The following is a 23,745-nucleotide window of genomic DNA, read 5'->3' on the forward strand; positions in this document are numbered from 1 at the left end:
ACAACCTTATCTTCAGTCGATCTCTCAAGCAGTTATATCTCTCTGCTGGGAAAACGTTCTGAAACACCTCCCAGCTCAGACTGTGCCTCTTAAACGTAGCTGTTAGGAAGGGTTCAGACTTGAAATGCTATCACCATGGGGGCATCGTGTCAGGATGCAGGAATCCAGAAAGGAAACTTGAGTTTCAGATACACAGGTTTATTTTACGTCCAGTTTGGTTAAATAACGAGGGTAACAGAAAAACACAGACTGGATGTTTCAAACATCAGTGCTGAAAGACAAATACAATATTATTAGCAGAATAAACGAGTAAAATTAGATTTACTTTCTGAAAGAAATAGGGATTGAATTGAATTTATTTAATAGGGACAATGCAATTTAACATCATTTCAAAACCCCATAACACAATATGAGGATACATCAAAATACATGTACAACAATACAAATGCTAAAATAAAGTTTAAAATAAAGTTTGAAGATATTAATTAAAAGTGGGTACAGCTCTGGCTTGCTTTGAGCATTTCATCTGTTTTGTAAAAGATTTTAAGTCTGAGATTCATTTCATTTCAGGTGGTAATGTGTTCCAGAGTTTACAGCGTTTGATGGAGAAGGCTGATTGACCAAACGTAGATCTACCATGTTGTACGATACAGTTTCCATTCACAGTGCTTCTTGTTACCCGGTTTCCGTCCTGTCTTTGAACGCATCTGGAGAGAGGTTCAGGGGCCAGATACATTTAAAAACAAGTTTGAGGAAACATAACTGCATAAAGTTCTCAAAACTAATGAATGAATGGATAAATGAAGATAAATTAAAGTGGACTAGATAGAAACTAAAATAGGAGTAAAACCCACCTTACCAGTGCTGAACTGCCGCCCCATGTGAGGATGAAAAGATGAGTGCAGGTGAATTCAGTCTAACTAATGAAAGACAAGCAGTAACCAATCACGGAGGAGAAAGGGAGTAACCAGGAAGTGTTCTAAAGGAGGTGCAGTAGGAAAAGAGAGGAAGTGAAAGGAAACAAAATAGTGATCTTTACTACAGTAGTGTTACATTTTCAAGGTTCAAGGTTGTCTTGCAGTCAGCAGCAAAACACACACAGCCTGCAATCAGCAAACAACAAAGAATGGACAATAAATAAACACAATAGTTAAGAGACAGATGGAAACTGAGGAAACACAGTGAGTGGTTTAGAAAGGTGATGGCAGCAGGAACAAATGAGTTCCTCCTCCTCTTTGTCCTGCAGCCTGACGGCAGCAACTTACAGTCTTTGGACAAAGGATGACTCTGATCTGCTCAGATTGACTGAGCGTTCTTAAGTTTGTTTTATATAAAAGAGAAAGGTGAGAGAGGGGTGGTCCTGTGGGTCTGACACACAGTTTAACAATGCTCAGGTCACCATGCAGAAAGTTAAAACTGATTCAATGAAACATCTTCTTAAAGAGCTGTCAACATTAAAATTCCTAAGCTTCCTTAGAAAGTGCACACGCTGATGAGCACTTTAGATTGATAGATTATAGATATCTCTGAGGTTGTCCAAATGCTCAGGATTTGCTCAGAGAACGTTTGCGATGAAGATGAAATGAAGAAGAGATTTTCTTTGTATTTCAGCCCTTCCTTCACCTCCTCTGAATCCTGCTGCAGTCACACACTGAAACTTAAATTACATGGGAACGTTCAGTCCTGTAATCACACTCGGCTTCTAATCATTGGTGTGACATCATCGCTGCACGCTGCCTCTGACCTGTTGTTGCTCTGACTCGTCTCACGTCAGCTGCTTCTTTAGAAACACTCTGTTTGTGTTCTTTTCTCCACAAAGCGTTCTTCTGCAGAATCTTTTTTAAGTAAAAGTCAAGTTGAATGAAAGTGGTTGTCAGGAAGAGACGTGCACCACACCCCTCTATGTCTCCCTGTAAGTGTGGAGAACGAGTGTTCCTCGGTTTGCCCGTGATTGGATTTGTTTTATTTCTAAGAATATCTCGTGTTTTAAACGTTTGAAGGGTCGTTGATCCTTTGGTTCAGTCTGTTCCTGGAAACTTTGGCTTCTTCTAAAGAATTTGGAGAAGTTGTTCGTCTCACAGGCCGTCTTTGTGCGGGGTTAAAATGCCAAAAAATGTGTGTTTGTGTGTGTGTTTGTGTGTGTGTTTGTGTGTGTGTTTGTGTGTGTGTTTGTGTGTGTGTTTGTGTGTGTGTTTGTGTGTGTGCAGCACAGGCTAAAGTGCTCTCCATTGTCTGCTAGGCGGCTGTTTGATGACTGACAGACTCTCACTCAGCATGACGAGGAAAAAGCAGAGATTGTTCCTGTTCAGAGTGAAGACAGACGCTTTCAGTTAGTTGTTGACCACTTTTTGAAGATCTCTTTCTCGGAATCAAAAGCATTTTTTCTCGGTCTTGTCTCGGCCGGATTCCAGATTTAAAAACAAAACCTGTCAAGACACTGATCAGCTTCTTTCTCACATCTTTACTGTGACTTTCTAAAACAACAAATAACTTCAGTTCATCTGTAGTTTGGTTTTTCACCCGGTTACAGCCTCAACCTTCCGGTGTTACGCTCTGAATGAGGGACACGCCCCCTGCAAACAACATGATGATTTTATATTTCTGGTCTTGACTCGGTCTCGATCCCTAAATGTCTTGGTCTCCGAGCCCTCTGGTCTCGGTTTGTCTCGGTCTCTGGGTCAGTGTGGTCTTTACTTCAACTCTACTTACAGTCAACTTTTCATCACTTTGAAGAACTTTATCTTAAAGGAGATCTACTACACTGATCCATACTTAAAGAGACAGGAGCTGAAATGAAGTGTTTCAGGCAGAGGCTGAAATTAGTGATTTTTCTGACGTCAGTATCAGATAAATAAGGAGATTTATGAGCTACACATCCCTCAGTGTTACTCTGTAGGTGTCCCAGACTGACATCATTAATGATTAAAGTGAGGATAATATATTTCACTTTAACTTAAACCCCTTTCATGGACGCTGAATGATTCCCCTTCCGATTACAACCTTTGGTAAAGTATGAAGATTCTCATAATTTTATTATTGAATCCAGAATTAGTCTGATTACATAACCCGGTCCGGTCTGTTTTTGATTCACAACAATGTGACAACAGGGTCAGACTGTGTGCCAAGAGTTGTGGAGAATATGTTGTCACATGTTGCCAAACCAACTCAACATGACTTATTAACGGTCGACGAGAAGCGAGGCGTGTTTAAAATAACAAACCCACAAACCGGCTGTGGTTTACGGATTCTTCTCAAGCTTGAGCTCGCTGTGTTTTTTATTCTGGAGGTTCATCAGAGACACGCAGAGAGACGAGACAAACACGTGTTCTTAAGTCCAACCTGGAAATAGAAAACAATCACTTGATTGAACACCTGTGTTTCTTTGTTATGAGTTCATTCCTTCACTTCGTCAGATCCTGTTATTTTATGAGGTATTTTATAAAATGGATTCACTGTTTAAAGTAACAGACAATCTCTTTCTTTGAGACGTAGTTTGATGAAGTAGCTTCTAGGTTTTTTCTAAATTAGTCTACAATGAGGGAGAAGCTCGAGTCCCGCTGGCTGTGTTGTTGTCAGAGCCGTGTTTACATGGACGGGACGGCCGGCTCCTCCCCTTGTGTATAAAAGCTGTTTTAGTCAAGAACTAGAGAGAAGAAGAAGAACATACTCACTGATTATTTGGATGTTAGTAAGAGTTTTTAGATCACGCTCATTCTGTGTCAGTTTACATGAAATGTGAAGCTACGAGCTAACTAAAGAGCGCTAACATTAGCATGCTGACACAACAATGTGAAGCTACGAGCTAACTAAAGAGTGCTAACATTAGCATGCTAACACAACAATGTGAAGCTACGAGCTAACTAAAGAGCGCTAACATTAGCATGCTAACACAACAATGTGAAGCTACGAGCTAACTAAAGAGCGCTAACATTAGCATGCTAACACAACAATGCAGCTCAAGCATTGGGCAAGTTTGTCCACCGTTCTGATTGATAACTCCGTCGTGTGAAGGTGAGTGGAGGGAGGTTGGAGGTGTGTCTCTGGAGGAGAGTGGAGGCTTCAGTATGGAGGAGGCGTGGCCTAACAGCAGTTTGTTTTGGTTTCATGCTGGAGCTCAAGGGCGACATCTACTGGATCAAAAAGTTGCACATTCTTCCTTTATTGTATAATTGTGTTTTTGTCATGCTATGATAACTCCTTATTGAGTTCTTCTTTGTTGTGACCCTTCGTTGAGTTAAATATGTGTGAGTGTCTGTTTCTCCCCTGCAGCAGACATGTTTTTAAAGGTTAAGCCACCTTAAAGCCGATCTTCCCCCCCTTCAGAGGAAGGTGATATTCATGTCCTGTTAAACCTCTTCAGACTGACAGAGAACTGTCTTCTCTCTTTAAGAGTTAAACTAACTGATCCGTGACACACTATCACAGCTACTCAGTCGGTCTCTTCACTGATTGGTTGACACATTCCTGAAAGTTCAGTTTTCAGCTTTTGCCTGCAGCTCCGAGCTGAAGGTTTACACGTCTGTACAGGCCGGAGACACAACTGCATGTGGGGGGAAATGAATGATTTGATCACATATTCTGTAAAACACTCCATGTTCCTCTAACTCTAACATGTGTCTCTAGTCTACAAACTTCACACACATGTTTTGAGGAGCTCTGAGACTTATTTAAACTGAAGAAGAGGAGGAGAATATGTCACCTTTAAAAAATCAATTTTAAAGGAGTATTACGCTACTTTCAACACTGTCAATCCTCGTCGCTGTCATATTTAAGTCGTTTATTCTCTCATCATCCGGAGCTGCAGGAGCTTGAACAAACAGCTTGATCTTTGACATAGTGTAAATAATCAGTTTACAGGAGGTCAGAGGTCAAATCATTCATAGATGAGCTGAGTGAAAGGTGTGCAGAGTTTTCCTTGAGAAGGTTGAGGTTCAAGTGTGCCTCAGCAGAGAGGTTGTTGATGGACATGTTTGTTTCTCTCACCCTTCAGTCGTGAGACTTTCCCTCCACTCCGCAGTTAAAACAACTCTGCAGCGTTTGAGCACACGTGAAACAGACTTGAGGATTAAAGGAACATGACAAACTGTTTCTGACAGACGAACCTCTGCGCTGCTCCTTTCTCTTTTTTTTAAAGCAGTTTTCAGTCTCTTGCTCCGCTGCTTCTTAAGAGGCTTTTGTCACCGCTTTGGGGTATGTGAAGCATCCGCACTTAATTACAGGGCAGGAGCAGGAGGGTGACACTGTGTGGGGAGGAAGGAATGCTAAACAGGCATCGTATTTACAATGTTTACCGTGAGGAAACCACCCCGTCAAGATGTGAGGACACTGCGTTAATTAAAAACATGAACAGAATCAAGTCTCTCTGCGACAGTGGGCAGGGTGAGAAAAGATTGTTTTTAAGGGATTACACAAAAATGTACATTTAGTAAATCAGTTTGTACATTTATGAGGTTTGGATAGATCTTAAAGCAGAAAAGAGAAAGCAGCAGGTTAGAAAATTAGCTTTTCGTATAGAAACAAGTTTTTCTGTTTTCGTGCAGAAAAAGAATCATTGAAGCTGTGTTCTTGTCAGTGATGGATTACTGTGATGTCATTTATAGACATGCTGCAACTTCAACTCTGAAGCCTCTGGACGCCATCTATCACTCCGGCCTCAGGTTTAGAACTGGTGATGGATTTGACACTCATCACTGTGACCTGTATGAGAGGGTCGGTAACAAACATTGGGAAACTTCCACCTTACATCACAGACCTGTTGGAGTGGAATACGGGTGCCTACATGACCCGATCTTCTGATTGGCTCGTTCTTAAAGTCCCTCGAGCAAATTCCCAGAATGCCCTCCTGCAAACTCTTAAGGATCAGAGTTCTTCCCTCTCTTCCAGAGTTAGGAATTTGATTTTGAACAACTTTGTTTTAAATTGTGACTGTTTTTAATGATCTGAGTGGTTTTTGTCACAGATTCTGAGTGTTTGATGTGTTTGTGCTTGTTTTACTGTGCTTGTAATCTTGTCGGCGTTGGAAATGAGGGAAACCTCAGTGTCTTTTTTGAGAATAAATAAAGGTTTGAAATGAAATGAGTTGCCAGTGACGAAAGTGGATTTCTTCTGTTAGAGAGGAAATAAACAACTGAAAGAATGCAACATTAAGAGTCAGTAGTTCAGGCTTTAGAGGCTTGGGTTGGGAACCGGAGAGTCACTGGTTCAAGTCCCGGTTTGGACAAAGTACAGAAGTTGGTCTGGTAGCTGGAGAGGTGCCAGGTCACTTCCCGGTGCCTGTGAGCAAGGCACTGAACCGCTCTAGCGTGCTCCCTGTACAGCAGTGTGTTGCACATTGCGCACATTCATTTTGTTTGAAGTGTGGTTGATATAAATTGTGAAAATATATTTTATTGAAATCACCTCGCTGTTTTGTTTGATTGTTTTGTGGCTCTTGCTTATGTCATATTTTGTGCAGGTTGACTATTTTTTTGTTTGCATTTATTTTTTATTTGTCAGACTTGACTCTGACCGGCACCCCAAATTAAAACCTTGTCAACAGCTGTACTTCTTTACTTCTTTAAGCAGCATAAGTAAATCTACTCATACAACCTTTAAGGCAGTTATTCTAGTTCAGTGTTTCTACGGTAACTCCTGGATCGTCTCCAGCTCTTAATGACTGTTGAAAGAGCGGCGCTTGGCTTCTCTTGTCTCGCGCGTCTTCTGTGTAAAACAAGTAAATAATAATAATTGACTGCATGTTGAAACCAGCGTCGAGCCTTTAGATAATGTCGCAGCCCCACGTCCCTACACGAGTTCCCATCACGGTTCTGTTGAAAAGCTGCATACTCATGTGATCCCCGACTGGTTGTGTAGACGCCACCGCCGCACCAAAACATGAAGGAAATGTATCAGGTAGACAAACAAACCACATGTGGTGGCTTCCTTTTTGGTTTCCTTTCCTCTTTGTTCTAAAAAACTGGTCAGCTGGTTTGTTTACTTTTAAAGAATGTTTTGTGTCAGTGTGATCGTGGTGTGATGAGAGTCCACTGAACTCGAGGTTAAAATACTGTCCAAAACAAGAGCCATCCATATTATATATATGTGGGTGGGTGTGGAGCTGATCCCAGCTGTGATTGGGCGAGAGGCGGGGTTACACCCTGGACTGTTCACCAGCCAATCACAGAGCTGACATTTAGAGACAGACAACCAGCCACACTCACATTCAGAGAGTCAGCAGTTAACCTAACAAGCATGTCTTTGGACTGTGGGAGGAAGACGGAGAACCAGGAGAGAACCCACACATGAACGAGGAGAACATGCAGACTCCACACAGAGAGACTCCTGAAGGACGGGGATTCAAACCAGGAACCTCCTCACAGAGAGACTCCTGACAGACGGGGATTCAAACCAGGAACCTCCACACAGAGAGACTCCTGAAGGACGGGGATTCAAACCAGGAACCTCCACACAGAGAGACTCCTGAAGGACGGGGATTCAAACCAGGAACCTCCACACAGAGAGACTCCTGAAGGACGGGGATTCAAACCAGGAACCTCCACACAGAGAGACTCCTGAAGGACGGGGATTCAAACCAGGAACCTCCACACAGAGAGACTCCTGAAGGACGGGGATTCAAACCAGGAACCTCCTCACAGAGAGACTCCTGAAGGACGGGGATTCAAACCAGGAACCTCCTCACAGAGAGACTCCTGAAGGACGGGGATTCAAACCAGGAACCTCCACACAGAGAGACTCCTGACAGACGGGGATTCAAACCAGGAACCTCCTCACAGAGAGACTCCTGACAGACGGGGATTCAAACCAGGAACCTCCTCACAGAGAGACTCCCGACAGACGGGGATTCAAACCAGGAACCTCCTCACAGAGAGACTCCACAGAGAGACTCCTGAAGGACGGGGATTCAAACCAGGAACCTCCTCACAGAGAGACTCCTGAAGGACGGGGATTCAAACCAGGAACCTCCTCGCAGAGAGATTCCCGTCAGACGGGGATTCAAACCAGGAACCTCCTCGCAGAGAGACTCCTGACAGACGGGGATTCAAACCAGGAACTTCCTCACAGAGAGACTCCTGAAGGACGGGGATTCAAACCAGGAACCTCCACACAGAGAGACTCCTGAAGGACGGGGATTCAAACCAGGAACCTCCACACAGAGAGACTCCTGAAGGACGGGGATTCAAACCAGGAACCTCCACACAGAGAGACTCCTGAAGGACGGGGATTCAAACCAGGAACCTCCTCACAGAGAGACTCCTGAAGGACGGGGATTCAAACCAGGAACCTCCTCACAGAGAGACTCCCGACAGACGGGGATTCAAACCAGGAACCTCCTCACTGAGAGACTCCCGACAGACGGGGATTCAAACCAAGAACCTCCACACTGAGAGACTCCTGAAGGACGGGGATTCAAACCAGGAACCTCCTCACAGAGAGACTCCTGAAGGACGGGGATTCAAACCAGGAACCTCCTCACAGAGAGACTCCACAGAGAGACTCCTGAAGGATGGGGATTCAAACCAGGAACCTCCTCACAGAGAGACTCCAGACAGACAGGGATTCAAACCAGGAACCTCCTCACAGAGAGACTCCTGAAGGACGGGGATTCAAACCAGGAACTTCCTCACAGAGAGACCCCTGACAGACGGGGATTCAAACCAGGAACCTCCTCACAGAGAGACTCCCGACAGACGGGGATTCAAACCAAGAACCTCCACACTGAGAGACTCCTGAAGGACGGGGATTCAAACCAGGAACCTCCTCACAGAGAGACTCCTGAAGGACGGGGATTCAAACCAGGAACCTCCTCACAGAGAGACTCCACAGAGAGACTCCTGAAGGACGGGGATTCAAACCAGGAACCTCCTCACAGAGAGACTCCTGAAGGACGGGGATTCAAACCAGGAACCTCCTCGCAGAGAGACTCCTGACAGACGGGGATTCAAACCAGGAACTTCCTCACAGAGAGACTCCTGACAGACGGGGATTCAAACCAGGAACCTCCTCACAGAGAGACTCCTGAAGGACGGGGATTCAAACCATGAACCTCCTCACAGAGAGACTCCTGAAGGACGGGGATTCAAACCAGGAACCTCCTCACAGAGAGACTCCTGACAGATGGGGATTCAAACCAGGAACCTCCTCACAGAGAGACTCCACAGAGAGACTCCTGAAGGACGGGGATTCAAACCAGGAACCTCCTCACAGAGAGACTCCACAGAGAGACTCCTGAAGGACGGGGATTCAAACCAGGAACCTCCTCACAGAGAGACTTCATACAGACGGGGATTCAAACCAGGAACCTCCTCGCCGAGAGACTCCTGAAGGACGGGGATTCAAACCAGGAACCTCCTCGCAGAGAGACTCCACAGAGAGACTCCTGAAGGACGGGGATTCAAACCAGGAACCTCCTCACAGAGAGACTCCACAGAGAGACTCCACAGAGAGACTCCTGAAGGACGGGGATTCAAACCAGGAACCTCCTCACAGAGAGACTCCACAGAGAGACTCCACAGAGAGACTCCTGAAGGACGGGGATTCAAACCAGGAACCTCCTCACAGAGAGACTCCACAGAGAGACTCCACAGAGAGACTCCACAGAGAGACTCCCGACGGACGGGGATTCAAACCAGGAACCTCCTCACAGAGAGACTCCAGACAGACGGGGATTCAAACCAGGAACCTCCTTGCTGTAACCACTGCACCACCACCGTGCAGCCCCCCCAAAATCAAGATGTCACACTTTATTTCTGAACAGGTTCTTTGCAAAATACAACTTCAATACAAAACCGATGTAGTTCATCATCCTGAGCATTTAGCAGAGATACTCGGACAGACGGGCTGCAACAGAACTTTAAACTGTAACTTTAGACTGTAAACTGTAAACTGTAAATTGTAAACTGTAAACTGTAAACTTTGAGAACAGGTGGATGAAGAGGAGACTGAAAAATGACATCACCCTCTGAGCCTCATAAATGTTTCTGTAAGCAGGAGATGTTTTGTACTCACACACACAAAGAGCCTGTGTGGTGAAGTGACTCTTCTCCAATAACAACCTCTAGTGTTACTGGAACACGCAAAGTCCTGCAAGCCTGGCTCCCACAATGACCCACACACACACACACACACACACACACACACACAGACACACACACACACACACACACACACACACACACACACACACACACACACACACACACACACACACACACACACACACACACACACACACACACACTGCAGAGGGCCTGGTGAATAGGTGAGGTGGTGGTGATGTCTTCAGTGTGAATATCAGATGACTTTCCTTCAGGACGTTTTCTTTCACTTCCTGTTGAACTGATTCAGAATCAGATATTCTCTTTTGACCTCATTATAAAACATCAAATGTGCCTTCAGTAACTTCTAGTTTTTCATGACATTGACAGGAGGTTTAACCTCCAGGCATGAGGGGAAGAAAAGCAGCATGTCTTGACTTTTAACTGCAGATGGAAGGAGTTAACCTGGAGGAGCTCATGGACAGGAATGGATTCTGAAAAAACTTAGTCATGATTATATAATCTGAAAACACCAGGAACTCATGTTCAGTTTAAACTGCTAATCAGCTGTTTATATTCCTCTTTCTGTGGATATTGTTTAGATAAATATTTGACTACAGGTTAATTTTTAACCTGCTCCCAGTACATCTTGTTTTAGGATACATTTAATGTTTTTATAAATGTTTAGTTGTGCACCTTTTTGTGTTTATATTCAGAAAACATGTTCATTATTTTAGACATTTTGGGGCACGGATGGCCTAGTGGTTAAGTCTCTACCCATGTTCAGAGGCACAAGTCCTCCAATTAAGTGACCAGGGGTTCAAATCCGACCTGAGGCTCCTTTCCCCACACGCTCTCTCTCTCTCCTGATTTCCTACTTTGTCCACTTCCTGTCAAAAAAAGACAAAAAGCTTCAAAAATAATTAAGAAGTCTTAAAAGCAGCACTTGATTAGAATAGAACGTTCTGTTGTAGTTTTTTTCTCCCTGACCCTCGACTGCTCTGTTCTCTCTTTTATTTAGGTCAGTGTACTTTACAAAGACACAAATTCCCCTACACACACACACACACACACACGTAAACAAACACTCTCGTGGAGCGACCTGCTAACCCGTCATCATGAGCTCGATGTTATCCTGCGGTGTGTGTGAGCTCACAGGTCCGCAGAGAGTCTCTGGAATTTAGCGTCTGCTGGTCGGCTGCACGTTACACGGTGTCAGAGTCCACCTGAGGCATTTCAGTCATCGCTGACAATTAAACACCACCTTCAACAAACCTGGAAATAAAATATGCAGCTTCACAACTTTAATGCTGCTGTGTCCACAAGTCATTTGATTTTTTTAGAGATGAGACATTTTCTTAAAGAACAGGCGGAGAAACGGGTTTGTCAGAAATGTATTCAACGTTATAGTTTGACCAATGTCCCATCTGTTAACATGGAGGAGGCGGAGTTTATGGCCTTAAATTGCAGCCAGCTCTAATTCGTTTGGCTTCACTCCCAGGCGTCTGTTTCTCTGTCCATCTTAATACTTAGTCTATGCTTTAAACAGGAATATCTACTTTGAACATTTTTTGCTTGTTGAAATACTTTTAAGTGAGAGCTTGTTATGGTGAAAGCTCGAAGGCGGTAACATCTGATCACTTGTAATACTGGACGCCTGATGCATGCTGGTATGTCTGGTGATAAGAGCCGTTTATCTCCAGACTGGTTCAAGTCTTCTCTGCTCTCCCTTTCTGTGCAGGAATGAAAGGCATGTGAACATAAATGAGCCACAGCCCTGCAGCCCTCAGACACACCCACCCTCCATGTGATCACATACATACACTCCTTATTCTCACTGCTGCTTTACTCGCTCTTCATGTCGCTGCATTTTATTATTTATTATCCAAGTCCAGAATCAAACGCCCTGAAAGAGCCAACCTTTGATTTAGCCCGTGAACTTTGACCTCTGCAGGGTCATAAACGTCCCTCCTGGTTTTAAACGCCGCAAGACGGGGTTTGTCTTCAGTTTACAACCCTGCACCGTCAGATACCAGAGTTATGAGTCATCTGAGGGACTTGTTTCAGTGCCAAGCCTGAAATCAAACCCTGTCAGTGAGGTGTGTTTTCATATAGCTTCACAGGTGTGCAGTGTGGAACATTTCACACATTAGTAAGATGGCCGCCGGTATGTGGCGCTTTCACAGTTGCACAAAAGCTCTGAAAACGTTCCAGATATTGGGGTTGAGGTGCATGTGTGAGCGCAAACAGACACATTTTTGTTTTATTTATTTTTATTTATTTATGAAAAGCATTCTTCACACATTAGTAATTACACATAATAGTAAAATAATTGCAAGACTCCTCCCTCAAACTTTCAAACATTGGAGCACTTTCTTTGCAGAAAGAGGGAGGTACGATGCTCGCAGTAAATTTAACAATTTAGCTCCTCCGAAGATTTTTTTTTTCATATTCAAGTAAAATGACACAACACAGGAAGCTTTCACCTTGGAGGGTAGAGAAAGACAGAGCAGGTTAACAGATGAAAGAAAAAGACAAACATGAGGAAATAACACCCAAGTACTCCAATATGTCAAATAAAATCAGGTCTTGGTTAGGTAGCTTTGACATATTCAGTCCATATCCTGTCAAATCTATCCAGACACATGTTTTACTCCACCTTTACCTGGATATTAATCCTGCCAACCGATGTTTTTAATATCCCCCCCCCCCCCCCCCCCCCCCCCCCCGAGTTGTTGATGTTCATAAGCAAAGCAGATTTCAGCCTCAGGAAATGAGGCGACAGTGGAATGAACACCTGTGAGACACAAAGTCAACAGAAACTGAAGCTCATATCAAAATGCTGCTGGGCTGCATGTGGGACTTGGTGTCCCTCCAATGGCACAACTGTGTTAACTCCCCGTTACGTTTGGCACTGGTGACATCATTTGCAGCTGAGCACAGATCGGATCTGAAGTATCTGAGTCACTGGAAACAGCCACTGCCTCAAGCCCAATTCACACATACTCCGTCAGCGCCGCGGTCCGTCAGCGCCGCGCACTACGTTGTACTTAGCCTCCACGCTAGTCAATCATTGTGTTCACACGGGGCGCGCTGCGGTCCGTCAGCGCCGCGCACTACGTTGTACTTAGCCTCCACGCTAGTCAATCATTGTGTTCACACGGGGCGCGCTGCGGTCCGTCTCCGGCGCGAGCCACCGACGGCGCTGCGCTCTGCTCCGTTTCAAATACGCAGCGAGTCTATTTTCGCCGGAGTGCGCTGCAGGAACGTGTCAAGCTGGACAGAATATGACAGCCCGGACAGGAAGTCAGACAAGGAAACGCACAGAGCATCCGGTCAATTTCAAAATAAAACATAATATACGGACTCGCAATCGTATTTTTCATCACTTTATCAACATGACGTCAAAACAGGAACCGAATGAACAACAATGCGTCCTCAGAAAGACAAAGCAACATGTTGTTTGCATGTTTTTCTCTTTATTCCCGCGGGATCTCGTAGTTCTCCTGTGATGTGTCATGGGTGCGCTCCGCTGCGGATCCAGAAACAGATCCAGTGTGAATGGACGCGAGCCGGAGCTAAACCGTGGCGCTGACGGACCGCGGCGCCTGGAGTACGTGTGAGTTGGGGGTCACTGTCAGAGAAGTCTTAAACTATCTGTGTAGGTGAAGGAGTGTTTGACTGAATGTGTTTACATCTCCTCTATTTATTATCTATCTTATCAACATATTTAAAGGTCCCATATTCTTCTTCTGGTTTTATCTGCTCTTTAGTGTTTTCTAAGTGTCCTGTGCATGTTTAGTCACATCTATGTGCAAAAATTCAAAGTCTGCAGAAACGCAGCTTCTCCTACGTCCTCCTGTTAGCTGTAGCATTAGCTACATGTAACGCTCGGTTCTAGCCCCCCTCGATAAAAATGTGTCAGTGTGACGTCATGTTAGTGTGAGATCACTGATCTAAGCCCATTGGCTCGTTGTGGCCCTGCAGCTCATGTTGCCCGTTAACTTCTGTAGCACGCCCACGATATGTCGTAGCCTGTGGTAGCACAGTAGTGCTAAGGTGCTAATGTTTTTGCTCCCCTCGCACAGAGCCAGAGCGGCTGAGCGACTGACCAATCACGGCAGAGCCGACAGGCCGACCAATCAGATCAGACTTGGCACACGTGGGGACTCTGAACGTGGGCACTTCAGAGCCTTAGAGAGAGAGTCAGAAGAGAGCCGGTGCACGGAGCAGCAGTTCATGAAAACAGACACTTTTTCAAACTATTGTGAACAAACTTTAGTAGATACATAGATTAAATATACGAACCCCAAACAGGGCAGAATATGACCTCTTTAAAATACCGCTGCCCCCTAACTGGTACACAACTGGTTTTGATTTCAGTGTGGACTCAACAATGTGAAGTCAATAAGTCATTATTTATAAAGCGCCGATTCAGAACAAGTGTTATCTGGAGACGCTTCACTAAAGATCATATGGGATAATATGCAGGAAGAGTTTCCCCTTTTTTTAATTCCTCTCGTTCCTGTTGTCCACACTTCCTCTCCGCTGAGGTCAGAGGTCAGAGCAGGAAGTGCAGGAATGAGGACGGCGGTGGTTTAAGGGGCGACACAGTCAGATGGTGGAGGCTGGGTGGTGGTAGTGCCAGATCACCTCTCTGAAGGTTGGGGGTCCTTCTACTCGAGAGCCCGGCTTCTAATGTTTCAAAGTATCAAACTTTATTTTTCTGTCAGTTCCTCAAATCTGTGAATTCACCAAAGTCACCTGTTGACCCCTGAACCTGCTTTTTTCCAATATTGACCTTTCTTTACTTTTATGACTTTTAAAAAATGGTCTTCCTCCATCCTCCTTCAGTCGCCTCTGGATGAAGCTTCTTCTTTCCCCCGACCTGAAAACCTACACAATCCTCTTATCCCTAAGCCTTTAATATACTCCAAACTTGTCCATCCAGCCTGTTTATGTTGAAGAGCATTCAGAGAGGGAGAGGTAGGCAGGTAGGGGCGAGAACCTTGCAGAGAGGCCCGGGGCACACCCAGTAAGGAAAACAGCTACACCCTCTGATCGTTTCTGTATGTTAAGATGGGAGAGGCTTAAATCAGTTTACGTGTAGATCAACAGAGCCGTCATTACCAGAAAAAAAAAGCGCTGATTTCCAAATTAATTTCTCTGTGTCAGATTTAATGACGGTCAGGAAACGCCCCTCTGCAGAGGAGCTGACGATGAGCGATTTAACGGCTTTGTTGCAACAGTTTGGACACTTTGAGTCGAGTCTGGAGGGCGTGACGCAGAATGAGTTATTAGTTTAGTTTAGTTTAGTTTTTAGTTTAGTTTATTTGCACTTTTTTGAAAGAAGAGTCAAACAGAAAAATAAAACAAATAAAAAAATGTGCAGGTGAGGTACATGAGGGCTTATCTCCAAACCTCACCTTAAGAGATTAAACAGAGTTCAAATAGTGTGTGTGTGTGTGTGTGTGTGTGTGTGTGTGTGTAGAGTACACACTGCAGGAGTTCTCAGCTCCGCCTGGCATCAGATAACAGGTTACACAACAACCCGCTGTGTGAGCGCACTCTGCCGCTACACGCTGATGAAAAGGAGGTGATGGGTGTGTCTGGCTGAACGCACATGGCTTTGTTTGAGATAGGACAGTGGATATAGTCTGAAATCAGAGAGAGAGGAATGTCATGCAGGAAAGGAGCCACAGGTCGGATTCAAACCTGGGCCGCCCGCTTGGAGGACCACAGCCTCCGTACATGGGGTGTGCACACTAACCACTGCGCCACCAGCGCCCCTAAAATGTATTTTCAATGAAGGCTACACATGCATGTTGAAAAAAGGGGAAAATATATATTAAGAAGTTAGTGAGTAAAAAATAAAGATTTAAAACGTGCTACGTCATGTGTCTGAAGTTACTGATTAACAAAGTGTTTCTGGTCTTGGGGGTCAGAATCCAGCACCTCGTGGCGTCCGAGGTTGCACATGCTCATTTGCAGGAAAAATGCGCTCAGGGTAAAATGCTCTCGCTGATGTTTTGGATTTGGACTGCAGTACCCATTTTAACCACTAGGTATCAGAGCTACATACTGCTCTTTTAACACAATCTTTCTCTGTGGTGTCTCTTCAGGAAGAGGAGGAGGAGGAGGAAGTGGAGGAGGAAGAAGAGGAGGTCGTGGAAGTGGAAGAGACGGAGATCGTCAACATCGTGCAGTCGAAGCCCCCGCCGCCGATCGAGAGGATCTCCAGGACCGAGGTGAGGACCGAGATGAAGGAGATCCCTCAGCCGACCAAGATGGACACGCGGTACTTCGGCGAGCTGCTGGCCGACGTCTACAGGAAGAACTGCGACATCCACTCCTGCATCTTCGAGCACGTGTCCAAGATCAGAGGACAGTAAGTGACATATTAAATATCTCTCCTCAGGATAATCCACATCATACATCAAATCCTGCTGAAATGAAATCTGTCATTTCAGCTCTAACTACAAATGGTAGTTTAGTGTGATGTCATCATTCACAGTCTGCTTTTATAATCCTGGATCACAGATAAGTAGATTTTTTCTTTAGACGAGCGCTCTGGGATATTGTAACACAGATCGGTGTTACATCATGAGGTTTAGCATCATGAGCAGCGTGTTGGAACAGGCCGAAGGAGAGTTTCAGGGTGGCGGTTTTGGTTTCTTTGTGTCATATTTCTCCTGCAGACTCGACGGGTGTCATCATGGAAGTCCACTGGTGATTTATACGTTGGTGGAAATGAATGTGTAACTCAGATCGGGGGGAGGGGGGGGGGGAGGAGGAGGAGATGGTGCTGCACAGTTTGAGTCAGTTTTGGTCGCTGCTCTTGTTGGACTCACTGCCTCACCTGAAACTGGTTCAGAAGGGGAGGAGCTTCAGGAAGTGTTGGTGGGGAATAAAGGAGGAAGAAATGAGCGGTGCGTTAGGGTGAAATCCTGCAGCCAATGACGCCATCGAGTTACCATCCACTTTATTCATGGAGGTGTCAGAGAGGGATTAACTGTGAGAACTTTTCACCTGATACGTGATACTTAGTGATACTCAGAGAGTGATACTTAGTGATACTCAGAGAGTGATACTTAGTGATACTCAGAGAGTGATACTTAGTGATACTTAGAGAGTGATACTTAGTGATACTCAGAGAGTGATACTTAGTGATACTCAGAGAGTGATACTTAGAGAGTGATACTTAGTGATACTTAGAGAGTGATACTTAGTGATACTCAGAGAGTGATACTTAGTGATACTCAGAGAGTGATACTTAGAGAGTGATACTTAGTGATACTTAGAGAGTGATACTTAATGATACTCAGAGAGTGATACTTAGTGATACTCAGAGAGTGATACTTAGTGATACTCAGAGAGTGATACTTAATGATACTCAGAGAGTGATACTTAATGATACTCAGAGAGTGATACTTAGTGATACTCAGAGAGTGATACTTAGTGATACTTAGAGAGTGATACTTAGAGAGTGATACTTAGTGATACTCAGAGAGTGATACTTAGTGATACTTAGAGTGATACTTAGTGATACTCAGAGAGTGATACTTAGTGATACTTAGAGAGTGATACTTAGTGATACTCAGAGAGTGATACTTAGTGATACTCAGAGTGATACTTAGTGATACTTAGAGAGTGATACTTAGTGATACTTAGAGTGATACTCAGAGTGATACTTAGTGACGCATGATGGATCAAAAATAGAACTTTCAAATTATAAAAAAAATATGATACTGAGAGTGATACTTAGTGATACTTAGAGAGTGATACTTAGAGAGTGATACTTAGTGATACTTAGAGAGTGATACTTAGAGAGTGATACTTAGTGATACTTATTGATACTTAGAGAGTGATCTTTGTGATACTTAGTGATACTTATTGATACTTAGAGAGTGATCTTAGTGATACTTAGTGATACTTAGAGAGTGATACTTAGAGAGTGATATTTAGTGATACTTAAAGAGTGATACTTACAGAGTGATACTTACAGAGTGATACTTAGTGATACTTAGTGATACTTAGAGAGTGATACTTAGTGACGCATGATGGATCAAAAATAGAACTTTCAAATTATAAAAAAAATATTTTTAATTACATGTTTGAAAATCCATTATTTTGCATTTAAAAATACAAATTTTAGGCTTTTATTTTAAATTCTAGTACCGTCTTAAGGTTGCTGTGTGCTTTTATTTTGAAATAAAGTAAGCCCCTTCCTGTAGATGGAAGGTTAGGACGTGAAGTTAAAACCAGAAACAGGAAGTGGTTAGGGATCCCAAACTGAGGTCAAACAGCTCAAATGAACGTTAACAAAGGTCGATGTCTGATGTCATGAGGTCGATGTGTGATGTCATGAGGTTGATGTGTGATGTCATCAGGTCAGTGTGTGATGTCATAAGGTCAATGTGTGATGTCATAAGGTCAATGTGTGATGTCATAAGGTCAATGTGTGATGTCATAAGGTCAGTGTGATGTCATAAGGTCAATGTGTGATGTCATCAGGTCGATGTGTGATGTCATCAGGTCAATGTGTGATGTCATAAGGTCAATGTGTGATGTCATAAGGTCAGTGTGATGTCATAAGGTCAATGTGTGATGTCATAAGGTCAGTGTGATGTCATAAGGTCAGTGTAAGGTCAGTGTGATGTCATAAGGTCAGTGTGATGTCATAAGGTCGATGTGTGATGTCATCAGGTCAATGTGTGATGTCATAAGGTCGATGTGTGATGTCATAAGGTCAATGTGTGATGTCATAAGGTCAGTGTGATGTCATAAGGTCAATGTGTGATGTCATAAGGTCAGTGTGATGTCATAAGGTCAGTGTGATGTCATCAGGTCAATGTGTGATGTCATAAGGTCAGTGTGATGTCATAAGGTCAATGTGTGATGTCTTAAGGTCAGTGTGATGTCATAAGGTGGATATTACTGTGTGAGAGTTTGTTAAAGTGAAATGAGACATTCAGAGATGCAGCAGTGAGACTACAGTGAGACACTGAGGACGAGTATCTACGGAGAGCCTGAAGGGACAAAATAGCATTAGATTAATAATCGTAAAAACTTTAAGTAATTGAGATGAACTAGTTAAAGGCTGTAGGACCAGATGAAAAACTTGCTTAAAGATGGCTGAAAAAAGAACTTGTTTAGTCCTCTGAGGATAAACAGGAAGTGTCACTGCTTTGGGATTTTTGTTGCAGGATTCGATTGATTCCTAATTTAAAAATCTCAGATTCTTGTTTTTGTCCGTACTGTGAGATCAGTGAACACACGAACATCTCACCTCAGTGTCTCAGTGAAACCCCAACGTCTGAATGTTTGACTCATGAGTTATTATCATGACTCTTGTTCACTCAGCAAACACTCTTAGTCACTTTCTTTTCTTCCCTCTCTCTCACGCACACACCTCAGTTTCTCCACAGAGTCATACTGCAGGCTTCATTGTTTCTCTTTCCTCTGTGTGTGTTACAGGAAACACCTTCTGGATCCCAGCAATGACTACAAGGTGAGAAAAACACAAATCACACACATCTGGTGAATACATCTGAGCTCTGCAGACACACAACCATCTGAGGTCAGAGTCAGAGCCTTGAAATCAACTTGTATATGATGACTTATTCTGACATTTCCCTCAAACAACTTCAGTGATTTTTTAAAGTCACAGACAAATTTACAAAGTTGGAATAAAATGGTGAGAGTTTTTCTCGAGTTTCACAGGTCGCTCCTGTGATCTTGTTGTTTGGAGTTCAGGTGTTTAAGGCTCTTTCTCTCCTTGGCATTCAGATCAAATTGAACAAGTTTAATATCGTTGCAGTTCTTATGATGTGACCATTGTCAACAACCAATAGGAGCTCTCTCGCCTACACCAAACAGGAAGCTGCAGGAAGGCGCAGCTCTCCTGGACTGTGGAGAAGGAGGAGAAACTGATTGAGGTGTTAGGAGAGAACGTCTCTCTGATGTGTCCTCCTCTTTGTACCACGATCAAGACGAGAAGGAAAAAAGGGGACAAAATTGCAATTGCTGCAAATCTCCTTCTGCAGGTTCACCTACGTAAACCTTGTTACTACTTTTACTTCCTCTAGCTCAGTGCTTCCCAAAGTGTGGGCCGCGGCCCCCTTGTGGGCCGTGTGGGTACTGCAGGTGGGCCATGAAAAGCCCTTCAACAATTTTAAAAATAACAGAAATATCACAATAATGTTGATTTACCATGAGTCAACAAGTGATTAGTAAGACGTGTCATGACTAATTATGGACATAATGCTCAGTAAACTTTTGTGTCTATCTCGCCATAATATCATGTTGTAATGTCCAATAATTTACCTTTACCGAAAGTTATAGCTGTAGTCATAAAAAAACATTTATAATGGGCCCCGGAGTAATTTTGTATTTCAAATTACGCGGCTGTCTGAAGTTTGGGAAAGGCTGCTCTACATAATCGAGTTTTGATCGTCTCCTCGTGGTACAAAGACGAGGAGTCGTTCTCTCTCTCTCTCCACGGCTCCTCAAGTTTCTCCTCCTTCTCAGTTTTCTGCTCAAAGTCATATAGTTGTGAAGGCGCACTCACACTAAGTCTCTCCGTACCGTGCTACAAGACGAGTCTGTAAACAAACACTGAAGGAAAACGTTTATTTATTTTGTGTTCAGGTGGAGAAAGAGGAGGTGGAGTCTTTGCTTCCCAAAGGAGCCACTGAACTGACCAAACAACAGATCCGCTACCTGCTGCAGGTGAGTGACAGATCGCACTCCTTATTACTTATCATACATGGCTTTAGGATGATTCTAACTTTCCCCTTTACCTTTAAAAACTGAGTTTATAAAGTGTTCAGCAGGATATTCAGACGATAACAGAGCAGCAGATACACAAACATTAAGTTCTAACAAAAGCCAGACAAAGTTAAAGGACAAGCAGATTTTCAGATCAAAACAAACTTCTCTTCAGACACACCTCCTTCATCCCTCAGCTCCCCCCCTCCCCTCCTGTCTCCACCCTTCCCTCACCCCTCCCGTCGTGTTTCGAGAGACAGAAGCAGACGACATCTGAAAACAAGATTCTGAGATCAAGTTTGATTAACGCATCTAAAACTCGATTTGGTCCATATCGGTTTTTCTTTCTTTTTTAGACCAAAGAAAATAATTTCCTTGTTTTGGTAAATTTGTTGGTTCTCCTTCAGGTGTACTCTTGCAACGACACTGCATTATCATGACACTAGACACAGTTTACCTGAGTGGGCGGGGCCTATCTCACCATGTATGAAACATGTTTGAGCCTCCGAGTGAAACAAACAAACTGAAGGAGACAAACCCAGAGGAAGTCTGAGTAAATCGAGTAATATCGGCCCATATGGGAGATAAAATTGATAGTCACTGGATATGCTGATATCGGCCGATACTATCGGCTGGTCAATGAATCGGTCCGGCTCTAATATTCATATTCAGAATGTCGCATATTAAAACCTTTGGAGGTAAAGAAGACTTGAGATAGTCCCTCTGCACCTTTAAGAAAAAGCTAAAGACCCAGCTCTTTCATGAATACCTACTAACTTAATGATGATGGTCTCCATATTATTGATGATGATGATGGTAATGACGATGGTTTTTGTTTGATAACGACGACTTATAAGATGGTTTCTATACTGATTAGAGCTCTCAAGAACTGCCCTCAATGTTGTGCTTTGCCTCTGGTCACTTCCTGTCAGCACCTGTGTGTCCAATCAGACTCAAAGCTGATCGTTTGCTCTTACTCACATTGTTCCCTTTTTTCTAGATCCTTGCTTGTGTTGTTCTTACTCTCTGATGTACGTCTCTTTGGATAAAAGAGTCTGATAAGAGAATTGTAGAATTGTAGATGCAAAAACAAAGAAACGAGAAAACAGAAGAAGAGCGATGAAGATGTCGAAGAGATGTACAGAAAAAAAGCACAAATCAAAGAATTAAGGGAATAAATACGATGCACTGCTTTTTTATTTGTTTCCTTTAAATTCTGTTTCATGTTTTTTGTGAAGTTTCTTAACCTCACTTTAAAGAACATTATAGAGTGTGATTATAAACTGTTATATTCTTGCTTATTCTGGTTATAAAAGCTGCAGTTAAAATAAAGTGTAAACACTTTTCATTTATAATTGTGAAGCTTTTTAAAAAACTGTTGTTTCTCAGAGAACTCAGCCGGCGTCTGGCTGCAGGTCAGACCAGAACACTGACCTCTATCTGTTGTTAATAAATCTGTGTGTGTGTGTGTTTGTCTTTGTGTGTTCAGACTCGTCTGACTGCAGATAAAAGCATGCGTCTGCTGCTGTCCACCTTCAGCAGCCTGAGAGAGGAGCTGCTGCACATGTCTGAGGACCTGAGGGTAAGACGGGAAGGGGCTCTGACCTCCTTTATACACTCTTAAATTCTATTAATCTACTCGATTACTCTCAAGGGGTTTTTTTTAGATTTTAGAGAAGTTTAGATTTTTAAAAATGGTATTTAACAGATTCTATTCTTGTGTCATGAAATAATAATAATAATAATAATAATGATCTTTATTTATAGAGTACTTTTCAAAAACAAGTTACAAGGACAGCAAATATAAAAACAGGCAGGTCATATAATAATAAACAATAAAAATCACTATAAAAAATAAAATCCCTTTTTAAAAGAACTGTAAAATACACACAATTCTTTTAAAGGAAAATAGTAACAAATTTAAAATCAACAGAAATCAGGAAAGGCTCGCCAGAAAAAGTGTGTCTTAAGAAGAGATGAGTGATTCTGCCGACCTGATCTTCTTGGGGAGGTCGTTCCAGAGTCTTGGAGCCCTCACGGAAAATGCTCTATCCATTTTGTTTTTAATTTTGCATTTGGAACCACCAGGAGACCTCAGCCCCCGAGGATCTCAATGTGCATGTGGGGTTTGTAAGGTAGTAAAAGGTCTGATAAATATCTAGCTTTAAAAGTAATCAGTCAAATCTTCAAATCAATTCTAAAACACCTCTCTGTCATCGTGGAAGTGAGCTGAACGGACTGAAGATTTTTGCTCAAGGGTAATTCTTCCAACGATTACAGAAAATCTTCTTTTTGACTCCTGCTGTGTCTGCTTAAATGCATGTTACAAAAACAGTAAAATGAGTTTCTGAAAGTCTTTAAAAGTGCTTTTGCAAAGACGCAGAGAAACTGAGACGAAATTGTTTAATCAAATCGAAGACAAAACAATTGCACAATGAGCTCGAGTCCTTTGAGAAGATTAAATCATACTGAATAAATGACTGTCAGGGCTTACAAAGCGTTGTGAATATTCCCACATTTCATGCATGCCTGCAGGTGTTGTGTTAAGGTTCAGATCCAGGACTCTGATTGTGTACATACAGATCCAGGACTCTCATTGTGTACATACAGATCCAGGACTCTCATTGTGTACATACAGATCCAGGACTCTCATTGTGTACATACAGATCCAGGACTCTGATTGTGTACATACAGATCCAGGACTCTGATTGTGTACATACAGATCCAGGACTCTCATTGTGTACATACAGATCCAGGACTCTGATTGTGTACATACAGATCCAGGACTCTCATTGTGTACATACAGATCCAGGACTCTCATTGTGTACATACAGATCCAGGACTCTCATTGTGTACATACAGATCCAGGACTCTCATTGTGTACATACAGATCCAGGACTCTCATTGTGTACATACAGATCCAGGACTCTCATTGTGTACA

At 43.2% G+C, this 23,745-nt stretch overlaps 2 protein-coding genes across 4 annotated transcripts in view; one reads left to right on the forward strand and one right to left on the reverse strand.

Annotated features, from left to right (window-relative positions):
- The window catches only part of LOC110002344 (dual specificity protein kinase CLK4-like), a 444,306-nt gene that overhangs the window by 69,916 nt on the left and 350,645 nt on the right, over positions 1 to 23,745 (reverse strand). The gene's annotated exons all lie outside the window — the stretch shown is intronic.
- pof1b (POF1B actin binding protein) overlaps positions 1 to 23,745 on the forward strand; it is a 38,935-nt gene that overhangs the window by 6,609 nt on the left and 8,581 nt on the right. For both annotated transcript variants that reach the window (XM_065963308.1, XM_065963309.1), the window contains exons 3-6: positions 16,157 to 16,422; positions 19,512 to 19,545; positions 20,685 to 20,765; positions 22,294 to 22,386. In XM_065963308.1, coding sequence (XP_065819380.1) covers positions 16,157 to 16,422; positions 19,512 to 19,545; positions 20,685 to 20,765; positions 22,294 to 22,386 — 474 coding nt within the window. The remainder of the gene's footprint in view (positions 1 to 16,156; positions 16,423 to 19,511; positions 19,546 to 20,684; positions 20,766 to 22,293; positions 22,387 to 23,745) is intronic.

Source organism: Labrus bergylta, chromosome 14, assembly GCF_963930695.1.
Source record: "Labrus bergylta chromosome 14, fLabBer1.1, whole genome shotgun sequence".
NCBI lineage: Eukaryota > Metazoa > Chordata > Actinopteri > Labriformes > Labridae > Labrus > Labrus bergylta.